Below are 19,437 nucleotides of genomic sequence, written 5' to 3'. Positions count from 1 at the left end.
TCTCCCTCTCGTTGTCAGCCAGAGGACAAGACCAGGGGCAAGAAGAGACCGTCTGCATTCACTTCCACGCCTTTCGTCTCTCTACACACTTTTTCAACACGGGGCGCAATTATGAAACGGGTTTCAGTCATTGAAGTAGAATGTAACAACAAGAAAAAAAGGAATGGAGTGTCTTCTGGGAAACATTAAATAGCCATCCTCTGATAACCCGGTAGAGAGAGCTGTCTGAAAAGTGACTTGAGATATGAGGGATAATGGCTGTCTTTGTAGTGTCCTTCTTGCTCTCAGAGAGAGAGAGGAAATGATAGGCCCAGTCGCCCACTGTGCTCATCTCTCTGAATCTCCAAGCGTCAGACTGTCAACCTTGCTCACTATCAGCCCCCGTTCGCCCCGGTGAACATTCAACGCTGTCGGTGAGTTTTGAGCTAAATTGACAAAGACCATCGACCGTTGATTGTACCCTGTGGCCAGCCCTTGTCGCTTGATGATCGACGCGCATGGCTACTAACTCATTATAACCAGAGGAAGAACACTATGGTCCCATCTGCCCCCCCCCCCACCACTACCACACCCACCCCTCCACCCACGCCCCACCACACCCCGTTCCCTCCACCCACACCCCACCACTACCACGCCCCGCCTCACCACTACCACACCCCACCCCTCCACCCACACCTCACCACTACCACGCCCCGCCTCACTACACCCAGGCCCTCCACGCCCCACCACTACCACACACCGCCCCTCCACCCACGCCCTGCCCCTCCACCCACCCACGCCCCACCACACCCCGCCCCTCCCACCACACCCCTCCACCCACACCCCGCCACTACCACACCCCGCCACTACCACACCACGCCCCGCCACTACCACACCCCGCCCCTCCACTACCACGCCCCACCACTACCACACCCGGCCCCTCCACCCAACCCAGCCCCCTTCACCCAACCCAGCCCCCTCCACTCCACCCACCCCAGCCCCCATCCTGTATCCTTCCTTCAGAACAACTCTGCTGAAAGAAAAGCCTCTGGCCCCAAACCACAACAAAGGTCACAATCAACATTCATTGCTGTCGGTGGGTTTAACTATGTGGAAAAACTCGCTGAACAATGAATGCAACTGTGTCCCAGATTTTCACAGCAATCGACCATCAGAGGGGATCTCATTCTGATATGCTGATTCTGGTATGTGTGTGTGTGTGTGTGTGTGTGTATGTATGTATGTATGTATGTATGTATGTATGTATGTACAGTATTGTATGGAGAATGTAAGTAGACACTGCGTCATATCTCATCTTGATCATGCTCGTGGAGACTTCTTATGTGACTATGGGAGAGGGAGAGAATAAAATGTATATTTCGTATGATTCTGTGTGGGTTTCTTTTTTTGGACTGACGGTCAAAACGGATTTTAAAAAGGCAGATATTATAGGTCCCTCTTCCAACACAGCCTTTATTTTTCTCATTGAGATACAAATCTAAGGTCTCTATTCCATCCGTGTCACTATAGTTCACCGTTACAGTGTGATTTAACATTGTACAACAGTGGTAGGCTTGATTACCAACAACGACGAGACGGCCTACAGGGAGGAGGTGAGGGCCCTCGGAGTGTGGTGTCAGGAAAATAACCTCACACTCAACGTCAACAAAACTAAGGAGATGATTGTGGACTTCAGGAAACAGCAGAGGGAACACCCCCCTATCCACATCGATGGAACAGTAGTGGAGAGGGTAGCAAGTTTTAAGTTCCTCGGCATACACATCACAGACAAACTGAATTGGTCCACTCACACAGACAGCATTGTGAAGAAGGCGCAGCAGCGCCTCTTCAACCTCAGGAGGCTGAAGAAATTCGGCTTGTCACCAAAAGCACTCACAAACTTCTACAGATGCACAATCAAGAGCATCCTGGCGGGCTGTATCACCGCCTGGTACGGCAACTGCTCCGCCCTCAACCGTAAGGCTCTCCAGAGGGTAGTGAGGTCTGCACAACGCATCACCGGGGGCAAACTACCTGCCCTCCAGGACACCTACACCACCCGATGTCACAGGAAGGCCATAAAGATCATCAAGGACATCAACCACCCGAGCCACTGCCTGTTCACCCCGCTATCATCCAGAAGGCGAGGTCAGTACAGGTGCATCAAAGCTGGGACCGAGAGACTGAAAAACAGCTTCTATCTCAAGGCTATCAGACTGTTAAACAGCCACCACTAACATTGAGTGGCTGCTGCCAACACACTGACACTGACTCAACTCCAGCCACTTTAATAATGGGAATTGATGGGAAATTATGTAAATATATCACTAGCCACTTTAAACAATGCTACCTTACATAATGTTACTTACCCCTCATTATTCATCTCATAGGCATACGTACATACATATACTGTACTCTATATCATCGACTGTATCCTTATGTAATACATGTATCACTAGCCACTTTAACTATGCCACTTTGTTTACATTCTCATCTCATATGTATATACTGTACTCGATACAATCTACTGTATCTGCCTATGCTGCTCTGTACCATCACTCATTCATATATCCTTATGTACATATTCTTTATCCCCTCACACTGTGTACAAGACAGTAGTTTTGGAATTGTTAGTTAGATTACTTGTTGGTTATTACTGCATTGTCGGAACTAGAAGCACAAGCATTTCGCTACACTCGCATTAACATCTGCTAACCATGTGTATGTGACAAATAAAATTTGATTTGATTTGATTTGTAAAAGGCATTACTAGAGACTGCATTCAGCTGACATTTTACATTCCTATCGCGGAATCTCTAAACGCTTCTGCAACACAGATCGAATAGAGCCTTAAATACAAATAAACTACAGACTGTCATTACCAAGGATTAGAGACGGGAATTAACACGTTTTTAACCCATCACTCTTTCACAGTGTTGGGCGTCTGTCAAACGTAGCACAAAGGCAACCTACTGTACGATTATTAGATTATAACACTAAATTGGTCTAGTTTGACAGATGGAGGACAGGATGACTGCGCGGCCAGGCACAACTCCAGCACCATCATTACATATTCCCCCTCAGGAGACTGAAAAGATTTGGCATGGGTCCCTCAGATCCTCCAAAAGATTTTACAGCTGCACTATTGAGAGCATCCTGACGGGTTGCATCACTGCCTGGTATGGCAACTGCTCGGCCTCCGACCGCAAGGCGCTACAGAGGGTAGTGCGTACGGCCCAGTACATCACCGGGGCCAAGCTTCCTGCCATCCAGGACCTCTATACCAGGCGGTGTCAGAGGAAGGCCCTAAAAATCGTCAGACTCCAGCCACCCTAGTCGTAGACTGTTCTCTCTGCTACCACACGGCAAGCGGTACCGGAGCACCAAGTCTGGGTCCAAGAGGCTTCTAAACCGCTTCTACCCCCCCCCCCAAGCCATAAGACTCCTCAACAGCTAATCAAATGGCTACCCAGACTATTTACACCCCCCCCACCCAATGCTACCACTACTCTCTGTTATCTATGCATAGCCACTTTAATAACCCTATCTGCATGTACATAACTACCTCAACACATTGACTCTGTACCAGTGCCCCCTGTATATCGCCTCCACATTGACTCTGTACCAGTGCCCCCTGTATATCGCCTCCACATTGACTCTGTACCGGTGCCCCCTGTATATCGCCTCCACATTGACTCTGTACCGGTGCCCCCTGTATATAGCCTCCACATTGACTCTGTACCGTAATACCCTGTATATAGCCTCCACATTGACTCTGTGCCGTAATACTCTGTATATAGCCTCCACATTGACTCTGTACCGTAACACCCTGTATATAGCCTCCACATTGACTCTGTACCGTAACACCCTGTATATAGCCTCCACATTAACTCTGTACCGTAATACCCTGTATATAGCCTCCACATGGACTCTGTACCGTAATACCCTGTATATAGCCTCCACATTGACTCTGTACCGTAATCCCCTGTATATAGCCTCCACATTGACTCTGTACCGGTGCCCCCTGTATATAGCCTCCACATTGACTCTGTGCCGTAATACTCTGTATATAGCCTCCACATTGACTCTGTACCGTAACACCCTGTATATAGCCTCCACATTGACTCTGTACCGTAATACCCTGTATATAGCCTCCACATTGACTCTGTACCGTAATACCCTGTATATAGCCTCCACATTGACTCTGTACCGTAATACCCTGTATATAGCCTCCACATTGACTCTGTACCGTAATACCCTGTATATAGCCTCCACATTGACTCTGTACCGTAATACCCTGTATATAGCCTCCACATTGACTCTGTACCGTAATACCCTGTATATAGCCCCGCTATTGTTATTCACTGCTGCTCTTTGATGATCTGTTTTTCTTATCTTACTTTTTTCAATTTTTTCAATTTTTTTAGGTATTATCTTAACTGCATCGTTGGTTAAGGGCTTGTATAAGTAATGTGACAAATACATTTTGATTAGATTTGTTATGTCCTGAAGGAAATAGCCCCACTAATCATCTTGGAGAAACAGTGCATCACACCACCCTCCCGCCTGTAGTGATTTTAAAGGTATTTAGTAGGCATTATATAATAAATGTAGAGAGAGAAGTTCTGTGATTCCATAAAGAGAATGATACTATACCTCATAACAAGGACGATGGCAACTCATATTAAACATAAGACCTTCAACTAGTTGTGTGTCTGGAATATGATTACTTTAAAATTCATTTTTTACATTTTGTTCTCATAATCTAATTTGACATTTATCTAGTCCTTTTATCTTCTAGAAAATAACACTTGAATAACATCATGAAGAATTGGTGACCCAGTATGCTGTTACTTATGTAAATGTTGTCCAACTTTCAGACACTGGGTCTGGAATTATAGGATCCCTTGATAAAAATATTTTTTTTACAAAAAAATAAAAAATAAAATAATAATAATAATAATAATAAAATAATTCAAATACTGAGCTATATGGGAATTCTCAAACATTTATATCATTTCATACTAATACAATTGCTCCTAATAAAAATAAACTCCCTGAAAGATAGGGGTGAAAATGATTGGATCCCCCGTTTTCAATACTCCCAGCAGCTGACCATATCACTGCCTGGAGTCGGCCTTGGTACTTGGTTTGGAACCAGTGCTGTGGTCATGTGGGTTTGGCCTTGGAAAGAACAATACAATAACCCCATGCCTACTGTGAAATGTGGTGTTGATGTAATGGGGCTATTTGGCTTCCACTGGTCTTGGGGCCCTTGTTAAGGTCAACGGCATTATGAACTTTAACGAGGACCAAGACATTTTTAGTAAAAAAAATTTAAAAAACCTAGTTGCATTTGAATCTTTGTGCAAGATAATAACCACACACACACACATCATCAAAATCCACGAAGATATGCTTGACCATCTCATTCTCCGCACATGTGGTTTGATTTTGAAGAGGACAGTACATAAGTGCAGACGAAGGATAACAAGGAAGTGGTAAGATTCTGTACGAAGGACTGGTCTAAGATAGCATCCCAATGTGTTCTCCAATGTCATCAAACATTTTAGAAAAAGGCTCAGTGCTGTTATCCTCACAAGGGGGAGAATGTTTTTTATATATATATATATATATATAAAATTACAAAATCTCTTTCTCTGAGTAATTGTGTTTAGTATATAATATATAATGTTGTATATATTTTTTTTGCTCATTAAAATAAAGATCAATAGATCCAATAATTCCACTGTTTATAACTCAAACAATACATGGGGAACACAAGATTTTGCCAATGACAAACGTTTGGGAGTGTTTCCATCCAAAATACAATAGTAAAATAGATAACTCTATGAGAGAACAGACACCATCAGAAGTCAACTAGAGGGAACTCTGACGTGATGATAGACACCATCAGACCACTAGAGGGAACTCTGACATGGTGATAGACACCATCAGAAGTCAACTAGAGGGAACTCTGATGTGGTAATAGACACCATCAGACCACTAGAGGGAACTCTGACGTGATGATAGACACCATCAGACCACTAGAGGAAACTCTGATGTGGTAATAGACACCATCAGACCACTAGAGGGAACTCTGACGTGGTGATAGACACCATCAGACCACTAGAGGGAACTCTGACATGGTGATAGACACCATCAGAAGTCAACTAGAGGGAACTCTGACGTGATGATAGACACCATCAGACCACTAGAGGGAACTCTGACATGGTGATAGACACCATCAGAAGTCAACTAGAGGGAACTCTGATGTGGTAATAGACACCATCAGACCACTAGAGGGAACTCTGACGTGATGATAGACACCATCAGACCACTAGAGGAAACTCTGATGTGGTAATAGACACCATCAGACCACTAGAGGGAACTCGTGACGTGGTAATAGACACCATCAGACCACTAGAGGGAACTCTGACGTGGTGATAGACACCATCAGACCACTAGAGGGAACTCGTGACGTGGTAATAGACACCATCAGACCACTAGAGGGAACTCTGACGTGGTGATAGACACCATCAGACCACTAGAGGGAACTCTGATGTGGTGATAGACACCATCAGACCACTAGAGGGAACTCTGACGTGGTAATAGACACCATCAGACCACTAGAGGGAACTCTGACGTGGTGATAGACACCATCAGACCACTAGAGGGAACTCGTGACGTGGTAATAGACACCATCAGACCACTAGAGGGAACTCTGACGTAGTGATAGACACCATCAGACCACTAGAGGGAACTCGTGACAGACACCATCAGACCACTAGAGGGAACTCGTGACAGACACCATCAGACCACTAGAGGGAACTCTGATGTGGTGATTTACACCATCATTGCAGGACATTCAGACCATTGAGTACAGTATGGTAAACGGGTGTACCCATTTGAAGTTCACTGCTATATTATGAAATGTTTGTGTTCATTACAATACATGTATCCATATAAAATACAGTGCATCTGTACGTCTAGTCATTACATACATCTTCAGGTCCAATTACCTCCCATTGAAATCAAACTCTAGCTGGTCGAAGAGACTCATTACAGCAGAGTTAGCATGTCCTTCATTTAGCTTCCGAGTGGCGCAGCAGTCTAAGGCACTTCTTCTCAGCGCAAGAGGCATCACTACAGTTCCTGGTTCGAATCCAGGCTGTATCACATCCGGCCGTGATTGGGAGTCCCATAGGGCGGCGCACAACTGGCCCAGCGTCGTCTAAGTTTGGCCAGAGTAGGCCGTCGTTGTAAATAAGAATTTGTTCTTAACTGACTTGACAAGTTAAATAAAAGGTAAAATTATAAACATAAAAAAATACAATATATATAATTTTTTACAATTAGATCAATAAGAATCTCTAGCATTTCCTTGCCTCGTTTTCAAAATCATTGGATGAGGTCAGAGGTCCCTCCCCTCAGAACTTCTCATCCAATGGGTTTTGAGGAGAAAGCTACAGGAGAAGAGAGTATGGGAGGAATCAAGGAAATGAAATTGCCATTCTCCCATTGTTCTAATTATGCTGGTACACAAGCACACCTTTCACAGTTTATTGTTCAGGTCTTGGCCAAATGCTGTTATAGTGAAATGTCAGGGTAAACTGAAATGAAAGGTGACAAACAAGTCAATTACTTCGGTATTTTGGTTTTTATAAGAACATCCTAACATACAACGAAGAAAAAGAATGCTACATTGACGAAATAGTCTATAGACAGTTGAAAGATTCTGTGGATGAGATGATTCGAACACGTAAACTTCTGCCAGTTTGACATAGCACAACCAGCATAGCTAATGTTATTGACATTTGTTTGGAAACTTCATTTTAACTATGCATTTATCAGATCACTTGTTAAAAGGGGGAATAGTTAAATCAAGTTAATCTGTAATTTATTTGACCGAGGTAAATAACGAAATCCTCGAAACGTGTGTAAAAGTGTTTTTCTTTCCACCCAGTGTTTTGACCATAGACATACATTGGTTGTGACACGATTATTTTTCCTTTAGTGCTTTCATTCTGGTGGTAGACTTTATCTACAAATACATACATAATGATCATACTACTAACAATACAAGCCTAATGGTTTTCCTGCTAAAGAAGTACATGTATCTGCATCATATTTAATGGACGTGCATATATAACTGATGCTAAGGTAAGTGAACAAGCTTTCAATATCAGTCTTTCTTCCAATGACCCATTCTGTCTCTTTCTCAATTCATCACTTTTCTCTTCGGCTCCTTCTAAAAACGTATTGGAGAAGAAGGACCGACAGGCGGGACCTTGGAACTTCTCTTCCAATGAGGTTGAGAAGAAGGTTCGACAGGCGGGACCTTGGAATTTCTCTTCCAATGAGGTTGAGAAGAAGGTGAGGAGATGGGATTAGAGAAGGAGGCGAGGAGATGAGATTAGAGAAGGAAGCGAGGAGATGGGATTAGAGAAGGAGGCGAGGAGATGAGATTAGAGAAGGAAGCGAGGATATGAGATTAGAGAAGGAAGCGAGGAGATGGGATTAGAGAAGGAGGCGAGGAGATGGGATTAGAGAAGGAGGCGAGGAGATTGGAGAACTGACAGAAAGGTGAAATGACAACCATTAGAGCTCCAAGGTGAATCTGGTTGAGCCTAGGCATGACATGGACACAAAAAATGTATAGAAAAATAACCTATATCTTGGTCCCGTGTTCCAACAAGCCAATCTTTCTACATCAATAAGTAAAACATTTACACTTTAAAAGGCCCAGTACAGTCAAAAATGTGGTTTCCCTGTGTTTTATTAACTTCCCACACTATGAGCTTGAAATAATATTGTGAAAATTATGATAATACCCTTTAAGTGTAAGAGCTGTTGGAAATCGACCGTCTGAAATGCCAGCCTGTTTTGGTGGGATGGAGTTTTGGCCTGCCTGGTAACATCAACAGGCTGTAAATTTGTCCATTTTCAATGTTCCTCTCCCCACTCAGACCACTCCTAGACAGTCCTATCAAAATTCTTGCTTGAGAAATTGCTCTTTGTCTAAGAAGTTATTTTTGTTCCTTTTTTAACAATTTTAATTGAAAACAAATCATAACAAAAGGTACTTAATTATTACTCAGAAATGATTTGATATTGAGATAAAAACAGCTGCAATGGACCTTTAAGCCCAAGTTTCGTCTGAATGGAGTAAACTAGTCAACACCTTGTTCAATAAACGCTTTCATTTTCTGTTGGTGCAGTACCCAACTCTACCCACTGGGGGGCACTACTGTCCCACCCTGATATCAGGAGGTCTGAGCTGCCTCTCTCCCTCAGCCAGGAAGATCTGCATGGCCCTGTATAGCAGGTGCACCCCCAGCTCCCTCTTCCTCTTCAACTGCCACGTGGACACCACCCCGTAGTAGTCCCCTCGCTTCTGGTTGGTCAGCATCTTCAACCCTGCAATGGGAAGGTTTATTTTGTTGAAGCGGTTTATCTTATTTCGTTGCATTCATTTTAGTTTCGTATATAGGCAAGACATATTTTTTTTAAAGAATTTGTAGGACAAAAAAAAAAAAAACTTTAAATGAGACTCATTAGAAATAAATTAGGGGAAAAAAATAGACCTAAACACTTAAGTGTCATGTAGTTCAGGATGCAGATCAAATCTGAAGATATCCATCGTAACATTATATATTTTTTTTAATGTAACCTTTATTTAACAAGGCAAGTCAGTTAAGAACAAGTTCTTATTAACAATGACGGCCTACACCGGCCATACCCGGAAGACTGCTGTGATACAGCCTGGAATGGAACCAGGGTCTGTAGTACTGAGATGCAGTGTCTTAGACTGCTGTGATACAGCCTGGAATAGAACCAGGGTCTGTAGTACTGAGATGCAGTGTCTTAGACTGCTATGATACAGCCTGGAATGGAACCAGGGTCTGTAGTACTGAGATGCAGTGTCTTAGACTGCTGCACCACTCGGGACCCATAGAACATAGAAGTACAACCAGGCTACATAAGATGTTTTCCTCTCCTCGCCTCCCTCTCTCCATCTTCACTGACCGTTACGAACTACACCAGTGAAAGGAAATGACTGAAAAGCATCTTCGACTTGTTATAAATATCGACTTGTTTTCTAGCCTGTATTTTCAGACGAGTAAGAAAGAAAGAAAAAAGGATTAGTCACTTTAGACTACTGAGATGGACCCCAAATAAAAGAATGGTCACTCACCAATGGCGTCCACCATGACGGCCTCACGCGTGTAGGCCTCCACGGGGATGACGTTCTGGAAGCAGTGCAGAGAGATCACCCCCTGCTCGGCCTTCCAAACCTGGAGGATGTGCTGCACCTTGGAGCACAGTTTCTGTCCCCCCCCCCCGAAAAATAGGAGGAACGATATGGACGTTAACGTATTTAAAAAAATATTTTTACCTTTATTTAACCAGGCAAGTCAGTTAAGAACAAATTCTTATTTTCAATGAACAGTAGGTTAACTGCCTTGTTCAGGGGCAGAACGACAGATTTGTACCTTGTCAGGGGTTTGAACTTGCAACCTTCCAGTTACTAGTCCAACGCTCTAACCACTAGGCTACCCTGCCGCCCCATTGATGTGTATTGATGTGGACCACATCCCATTTCACATAACTTTACACTTGGGCCATTATTACCCAATTCCCCCACTGCACCAATACGGTCTTTTACAATAGAACCAACCGACAGGAGGAAACTACATAGACCCAGAACGAGAGAAAAACAACAAAAGGGATACGGAAGTTCAAATGTAGATAAAGAAAAGTGACTCCAACCTTAGAAGTCTTATCTCCTCGGTGGTAGTCTAGAGCCTCGTACAGATGGCTGTAGGGTCGGGAGCGCTTGCCTTTGCCCACGTAGAATATAGCGCTGATGAAAGTCTGAAAACAATCTATAGGGCTCATGGAATGACTCCGATACGGGAGGTTCTTTGTTACTCTGATGCAGGAAAAGGAACATAGATAGTGAAATGACGTTGTTTAAAAATGAAGCTCAATATCAAATTCACCATTTTGCAATGAGTTTCTTTCACCCCATTGGAGGAGAAGGTCCAGGGTGATTCGCCTGGTGAGAGGATGCAAGGAAGGATTCATTTAGGCGTTGGAAAAGCCAAACGATTACAACTGACCTGGGGTCCAGTAGCAGGTAGTTGAAGCTGGACTTGATGACGCCCTCCCGCCACTTCCTGTTCTGGTCTGGTTGGTCAAACTGCTGGCACAGCGCCAGCTCGTCGTCCTGGCAGTCGGGCAGCACCAACGTCCGCAGGGCCACACACAGCTCTGGACTGTGTCCCTGCGCAGGACCTAAAAAACACACATAACTCAGTCAGTCACCCACAGCAGAAAAGAGTAGCATTTTCACAAGTACTACTAGTTCATTGGATAATCTTTCAAAAGGTAAGAAGGTGGTTAAACACTGAACACCTGACTGGGTGTGAGCGAACCAACCACGTTAAGCTAACAACTAACTTGCACCAAGTCTGGAATCAACAGGACCCTTAACATCTTCTAGCCTCAATCCAGAAGACTGCTAAATAGTTAACCAAAGAGCTACCTGGACTATCTACATTGCCCCACTAACTTTTTTGGACACAGCACATAAGCTGCTGTTACTGTATATTAACCATCTTATTGACTAGTCACATTAACATTATCCCTACCTACAGAATATACACAGAATATACACTTCATCACTAAAAGTATGTGGACACCTGCTTGTCAAACATCTCATTCCAAAATCATGGGCATTAATATGGAGTGGGTCCAAGGCTTTCCACTAGACGTTGGAACATTGCTGCTATAACAGCCTCCACTCTTCTGGGAAGGATTTCCACTAGATGTTGGAACATTGCTGCTATAACAGCCTCCACTCTTCTGGGAAGGCTTTCCACTAGACGTTGGAACATTGCTGCTATAACAGCCTCCACTCTTCTGGGAAGGATTTCCACTAGATGTTGGAACATTGCTGCTATAACAGCCTCCACTCTTCTGGGAAGGCTTTCCACTAGACGTTGGAACATTGCTGCTATAACAGCCTCCACTCTTCTGGGAAGGCTTTCTAGATGTTGGAACATTGCTGCAGGGGACTTGCTTCCATTCAGCCACAAGAGTATCGAATAGAAAAGTACTAACACGTAATAATAAATACACAATGAGTAACGTTACTATATTATTACTTTTCTATTCGATCTCTCTCTGCATTGTTGGGAAGCATTTCACTGTTAAGGCGTCCCATCAGAAACAGTTCGTGGTCTTCGGCAAGGTTTTTTTTCTGAGGTTCGTGTACACAAATATTTTTCTTGAGGTGCGCCAAAATCGTTAGCTGAAGTCTATAGCCCCTTCATCAGCATTTGGTCAACAGTAGAGATTTTTGTTGTCTATCAATGAAGGAGGAATCTGCAATTGTTTTCACTTGAGAAATACTGAACCAAACATCTTTTGTCAGATGTAAAACTGCGAGACTAAGATCTCCTCAACAAGTTATCTTAATTCGGATTATTTTGAGGAAGTGTATACTGGCTACGGTGTCTCAAAATGGACAAAAAGTACTATTGCCATTTTCTTCTTGTTTTTCAAGTGAAGGTCTTTTAAGGGAGTATGCGAACACACGTTCGGTTCGTCTACATGTGACCAATAAAATGTTATTTGCATAATCAACAGTGTTAACCCCCCCCCTCACATCTCTGATCTAACCTTAATGACGTCATCATGAAATGTGATTGAGAGTTAACACAACTGAAAGGAACATTACCTCGGGGTTGGTCCGGCAGTTGTTGTTGAGTGTCCGGCTCCAGCAACAGCCGTCTTAGCCTCTTCATGTACACTGGCCGGGTGCGGTGACTTATGGGTCCCGGACTCTCTCCCATCTCCACAAGCCTGCGTCTCAGCTCCTTGTCCGTCAGGCATTTGGTCTCTGACCACTCCCGAGCCACCACGGGCTCCTGGTTCTCCTTCCCTTTGGCCTCCGTTCCTCCACCACCCTGCAGGGAGCGCCAGTCGTACAGCACTGTGTCCTCGCCGCTGGACGTGCTCATGCTGGAGCTGAGCGAGGTGTTGGCCGCAGGTGGGACGTGGGTCTCGATCAGTTCGTGACCCTGCTCCGTGTCCGTGTAGAGGTACTCCACCGGTTCCTCCTGGTCTGGTATCACAGGACGTCCGCCTGGGGTGTAGGAGAGGCTGGCCAGCCGCTGGGGCTTGTGGAAGTGGGAGAGTCGACTCATGCTGTAGCGCGGGGTAGTGCCTGGGGTCGAGGGGGGCTGATCTCTTTTTGGAGAGAAGTAACTGGAGCTGGATGAAGATGGAGTCTGGGAACTTGACAAAGATGAGCTTGAGTCGGCCTCCTCTGTGGTCCAGGATTCCTCCACTCTTGGTCCAAAGCTACCAACTGTCCCCTCCTTGGTCACTGCATCACTGGAGCTGGACAAATCGTCGGTTAGAAATTCACCACTTTCAAGAACGTCTTTTCTCAGATAAGTGGGTAAAGTCTCTTTGTGAGGATTTTTTAAAGTAAAGTAATTATCCAGTAAAGAGAATTTGTCAGCTAAACTTGGAGTTACGATGACTGTGTCAGCCATGGTTTTAGAGATGAGGGTGTCCGCTTGGCTGGCACTAACACAAGATCCCTCACCTCTGTCGTCCTTGGCGATGATGAGGGTGTCCGCTTGGCTGGCACTAACACAAGATCCCTGACCTCTGTCGTCCTTGGCGATGATGAGGGTGTCCGCTTGGCTGGCACTGACATATGACCCTTGACCTCTGTCGGCTCTGAGAGTGCTAGATTGAGGCTCTTGGCTCTCGTAGATGACAAACGAGTCCCCAGAAGTACTACTTGTCCCGTTTCCAGAAAAGACTGGGGTGCGACTACGCCCGCATGGCGTGTCGTAAAAGACGTTGTCGCTGCCTTGCGACTTGATGTTTTGGCGGCGTGTGCGTGTCGGCGTAGGCAAGGTCTGCTCAAACAGCGAGGAGGTGGAGAGGAGGCTTTCGGGGGTCTTGCCGCTAATTACCGAGCAGCGACTCAGCCGCGAGTGCGTCCTACCAGTGACAAAGGGACTTGGGGTCAGAGGCAGGTCCTCCTCCAACGCTGGAGTAGAACCAGGTCTGTGAGTGCATTCAGTCGGTCTTGTTGACAACTCTTCAACATTACCCGCTAAGACAGCATCTGGAAATATTTTTTCACAACCTGGACCTTTGGTTGGAGATATTTTGTCAGTCAATGTAAGGTTATCTACCATGGCTGGTAGTTCTACCATGGCTTGTTTTGACCTCTCTGAGCTGTTGGGAGTTTCATCAGTATCTACATTGTTAGTGTTCATAGGACTTTGTGTGTGTTTGTCGTCTTCGACACCTCTGCTTTTCACTTTACGCTCCTCTTCAGAGGGCGAGACCCGCCTGGGGGACGCCTCCAGGGTCGTAATGTAGTGGTCACTATCACAGCTGCTGTACCGACTAGCGCCGCTGCTACTGCTGCTGCCAGCAGAGCCACATAATGCTCGTTCAGGGACCTTCACTTCTTCTACCTGGGTCTCAACGACTTCTCCGTCCTCTTCCTCAAATGGGAAGTGTCCAACAAATGTTTTTTCCATGTCGATCTCAGTGCACTCATTATTATCCTTGGAGAATACAAACACATGTTCAGGGGAGGTGACGTCGATCCCCTGGTGATGTAGGACGGTGGCCATGCGCTCTGGATCCAGGAACTCTGAGTATTCCGAGAAGTCGAGAGTATAGTCTTTAGAGTAGGCAGTACCCTGACCCCCTGGCTCCCGCCTCTGAGATTCTGAACTAAAAACGGGGAAGTATTCGTCCACTTCCTCTCTGAAGCTCACACTCTTGCGGCTCGTGCGTCGTGAAAAGCAAGGAGGGAGGAGGTCCAACGGAGGAGGAGAGAGTCTGTTCCCAGTTACAGACGGATGCAGCGCACTGCAGTCAGCGAGTGGTACGTCCTCCCGAAGTACAGGAAGTGCGGCTCTAGGACCTGCGACGGACATACGAGTGCTGGATAACATTGATGGAGGCTCCCAGTCAGAGTCCGTGTCCCACTCGTTGGTGTGGCGCACCTCAGGGTTAGATTTACAATCAGACACCCCTGAATGGGATCCTCTTCTCCAACTGTGCCTGTTGCTAATAGCAGACAGTTCAAAAAACGAGGTCTGACGTGTGCTACTCAGTGGGCCCTCCCCGAAGTCACTCAGCAAGGACATGCTGTGAGAGAGAACACTGCAGTCTTCGGACTCAGTGTAGCTTGACGCGTCACCTTGGCCATTGTAAACAGCTGCAGGAAATTGAAAAGGACAAAGTAATTAAGACTCTTAAGAAATCAGACAATTATAATAACATACGCCATTTCTCATACGCTTTTATCCAACACATCTTACAACAGTCAGTCTGTCTGTGACCCAAGGGGATTGAACCCACGGCCCTGGAGTCACTAGTGCCTTGCTCTTACCAACCGAGCCACACAGTGACGCGTCACAGAGTTTGCAATGTCTAGACAAATGTCTTACAGTATTGGAATTGAGGCAGATCTTCCTCCTCTGTGTCCAAGGACTGAGACTGGTACTCCTGAAGGAGGTGGGCACATCTGCGGTTGTCCTGTTGTTGTGCCAGATCACCTGGTTTGTTCCCTTCCTGACGAGAGCAATGAGACAACATAAGGAGTAGGTGAGAATGATTGCCATACTGTAAATGGGGTTATGAAAAAGGAAAAAGTGGTGATTGTTTCAAAATCTGGAGGCGGAAAAAAAAAGTAGATATTGTCCAGTGTTTAATTTTCTGGTAACATAGTGAGACTCAGATTTTTATAATTTTTTTGATGATGCAAAGTTTGGTAACAGAATGACGGCACAAACTGTTATTCTGTTACAAACTTTGCATCTGCACTGTTCTTTAAGTAAATGTGTTTTTGCAAAAAAAAAAAAAAATTGAAATTGGTAAAAGTAGTCATTTTTTCATAGAGTTGTATGGTTTGTTTAACTTTGCAATATTTTAACATACATTTTAAAGTGAAAAATCTCACTATGTTACCGTGGAATTGCCCTGTAATAATGACCACCACACCAGAACAACTCAAAGTAGGCGAGAGAGAGAGAGAGAGAGAGAGAGAGAGAGACACAGACACAGGGATACACAGAGAGACACAGAGAGACACAGAGGGAGAGAGAGAGAGACACAGACACAGAGAGACACAGACACAGGGAGACACAGAGAGACACAGAGAGAGAGAGAGAGACAGAGAGAGAGACAGAGAGACAGAGACAGAGAGAGTTGATTCATGTTGTTTTACAGAACACTGTACAGAAGAACATAGTTAATATGTAAATTAAACCTTCCTTTGCTCCTCCTGCTTTCTTGCAGCATTGTGACTACTTACAAGTCTTACAGTAACGTAACTCATACCTACTGTAGCCTACATTTTAAAGATAAGTGCAAAAAAGCTGAGTGAAATCAGACACAAATGTAATCTCTCCCACCTGATCCTTTAAGTTTGCGTTCCCTCCATTCTTTAACAGCAGTTTGAGATTCTGATAGCAACCCCATAACGCTGCTACGTGCAGGGGTGTCAAGCCATCCGAAGACCTGGATGAAAAAAAAAAAGCTAATTTGATGCAAAGCTTTGCTGCCTGCATGTTTATGACATGTTATAAGAATGTAATGGAGCCGACAGACATGTCAGCTCAGATTCTAGCTCACAAGCATTTCACTACACCCGCAATAACATCTGCTAAATATGTGACCACTGTAAAATTAGATTTGATTCGTATTATAGCCATGTCGCAAGATGTACGGAATGTCTAGCTATACAACATAATGGCAAGCAACATGATCTGCACATTGGAAAACAGTAGATAACGTTGTTTTACAGTAGAGCCTATTTAGTTGAATTTAGGTCTACAGTACCGGATGTTGGGGTCTGCCCCATGTTGTAGAATTAACTTTAGGCAGCGTATACTTTTCTCAGTCTCTTTGCCAACTGCCAAATGCACAGCAGCAACACCTTTACTTCCGACAAGATTGGGATTTGCTCCTTGTGCGAGAAGAATCTGCACGGTTCTAAAAAATAAATGTTCAGAAAAGAGTCATGTTATTATTTTGTCATACGTAGTGTTAAAATTGCACGTATGTAAATGTATTAAAATAGGTATAAACCTTACAGACAACAAGGTTAAAGTTACATATCATAGAAGTAAATAGTTAACTAGCCCTGTTGTTATCTAGCTAACTATAAATAGTTACGTTACCTTCTGTACAGTAGCACATCCCTTACATCTGCGGTAACGTCAGCCTAGTATCTCTGGCCCTTCTCATAACTCTAATGATACATGCTTGCCATAGCTGTAAATTATGAAGCTACTGACTAGTAACGTTACAGTAGCACAGATGGATACTCCTCGGTAGTAACGTTAGCTAGTCAGGTAAAGAGATGACAGCACATTACCTTGGTTCCCCGTCATTCACAGCTTTGCACAGCTGTGTTGCCAGACTGGTCTTGCTTCGATGCTGCATGACTCGCGTACTTCTGCAATATTTCGTCTGGTCATCAAAGCTTTTACTTTAGCTACCGAACTAAAAGCATGCAATCCAAGTTCTCGTGCACGTCGTTTGCAATTTAATTGAGATTGATCGGTTTCGTTTATTTATTTATGTTTTGATATTTTGATAAATACACATTTCATCTTCGATTTCCTTTCTTGGTTTATTGTGTTGAAGTTCCCTCCAAGTTCATAAACCCCGCCTGTCCGTTTCCGGCAGACTAGATGCAGTATTGCGTATCGCTGCCTTTCTCAGGTCGGAGTGCGAATTACACATTTAAATATCTAATGGCCTCACAATCCTAGTTGCAGGCCGGTTTGAGTTTCTTTTTTACAGGGACAGTGCACATGAATCAATAACCTGGGCAGGTTATTAAAAACAATTACAATATAGACAATCATTGAGCAGTGAGCACACGCAGAGCAACGAGCAACATAGGACAAGCAAGACGTAGCATACAGACAGAGCAACATAGAACAAGCCAGACATAGCATACAGACAGAGCAACATAGAACAAAAAGCATCAAGACAAAATTCATAAAAGCAACAAAGTGTTTCCACACCTCACAAGCTACAGACAACAGACAACATGGAAAGTGGCAATACACAGCTAGGGACCATGTTCACAAATCTGATGGACATTTAGCCATGTCTTCATGCATTTTGTGAAAGTGTGAAACCACAACAGTTTCCTTTCTATTTCGTTATGCCTGTCATTTGAGGCCAAAATTGTTACAAGCGAAAATGTGGTGACACCCAAATCAGCCATCTCACAGAAAAAATGTCCTCTTATCCTCAGTATACCGCCTGCAATATAACAGGACATGCTTCACAATCTGTACCTCAACACTTTCCTCACACCCCATCTGGGTTTTCCCCCACTAACACTAGCCCACTTCCCAATACACTATGACCTTGCATCAGCCTATTTTGCGCAGAAGTCCAATATCCCGCCCACAGATAATACTGATTGGTTTAATCTAGTATCTATCAGCATTCGGACCAATTAGACTTTACCATCAAAACTGGGTGGCATGTATTTTTTATTTTACCTTTATTTAACTAGGTAAGTCAGTTAAAGAACAAATACTTATTTTCAATGACGGCCTAAGAACAGTGGGTTAACTGCTTTGTTCAGGGGCAGAACAACAGATTTTTACCTTGTCGGCTCTGGGATTCGATCTTGCAACCTTTTGGTTATGGGGTTTATCTCAATGAAGTAAAGAGGAATCATTTCCTTGTTTTGTTAGTTATGAGTTATTCTTAAATATTCTTTCACCATGTATTTAGTTAACTAGATATAGGTCAATCAATATTTTTTTAACTAGCTATAGATCATTCAATATTTATTTAGCTAGATATCGATCAGGGAAGGATATGAGACCAGAGTACAGGCCACTTTATGTAATAAATTATGAAATCTATGGCTACATTTCAATAGTTTAGTTTTTTACAGTTCCTTTCCTTTATCGCAGCGTTTCCCAAACTCGATCCCCGGGCCCCCAAAAAGCTTTTGTTTTTTTTTGCCCTTACACTACACAGATGCTTCAAATTATCAAAGCTTGATGATTTGTTGATTATTTGAATCAGCTGTGTAGCGCTAGGGCAAAAAAATGTACTTGGGTTCCCTAGGACTGAGTTTGGGAAAGATTGTTTCATCCCGTACTTTTTGAATAATCAATCAGCACATAATTTACTCTAAAGAAATACCCAGCTACATGTATCTAAAAAATGTCATTCTATATTCCAAAATATATTAATTTAAAAACAGGACCTCATTTGTTGTCCACGGTATTGCGTTTCATAGTACATTTACTGACTGAAGTCATAGCCGTTTATCTTTTCATTACAATAGTCATGTTACTAACTATGACAATAAAATGGTTAACAAGCATTAACTTCTTCAAGAATTATTGTTTCCTATCCAAA

At 43.9% G+C, this 19,437-nt stretch overlaps 2 protein-coding genes across 2 annotated transcripts; one reads left to right on the top strand and one right to left on the bottom strand.

Annotated features, from left to right (window-relative positions):
- Positions 1-534: 534 nt before the first annotated feature.
- Positions 535-1,113, top strand: LOC139414294 (uncharacterized). Its single transcript, XM_071162209.1, has one exon. The coding sequence runs from the start codon at positions 535-537 to the stop codon at positions 1,111-1,113; it is 579 nt and encodes a 192-aa protein (XP_071018310.1).
- A 7,456-nt stretch (positions 1,114-8,569) lies between these two features.
- On the bottom strand, positions 8,570-17,600 carry LOC139414285 (uncharacterized). Its single transcript, XM_071162198.1, has 9 exons — positions 17,414-17,600; positions 16,876-17,028; positions 16,449-16,554; positions 15,483-15,606; positions 12,728-15,250; positions 11,106-11,280; positions 10,753-10,915; positions 10,178-10,310; positions 8,570-9,399 (listed from the first exon to the last, which is right to left on the bottom strand). The coding sequence occupies exons 1-9, from the start codon at positions 17,479-17,481 to the stop codon at positions 9,227-9,229; spliced, it is 3,618 nt and encodes a 1,205-aa protein (XP_071018299.1). The 5' UTR covers positions 17,482-17,600; the 3' UTR covers positions 8,570-9,226.
- Between the last annotated feature and the right edge of the window lie 1,837 nt (positions 17,601-19,437).

This window comes from Oncorhynchus clarkii, chromosome 1 (genome assembly GCF_045791955.1).
Source record: "Oncorhynchus clarkii lewisi isolate Uvic-CL-2024 chromosome 1, UVic_Ocla_1.0, whole genome shotgun sequence".
NCBI classification, from domain to species: Eukaryota; Metazoa; Chordata; class Actinopteri; order Salmoniformes; family Salmonidae; genus Oncorhynchus; species Oncorhynchus clarkii.
Note: the sequence above shows the minus strand (reverse complement) of the source record. Positions and strands in the feature narration are given on the sequence as shown.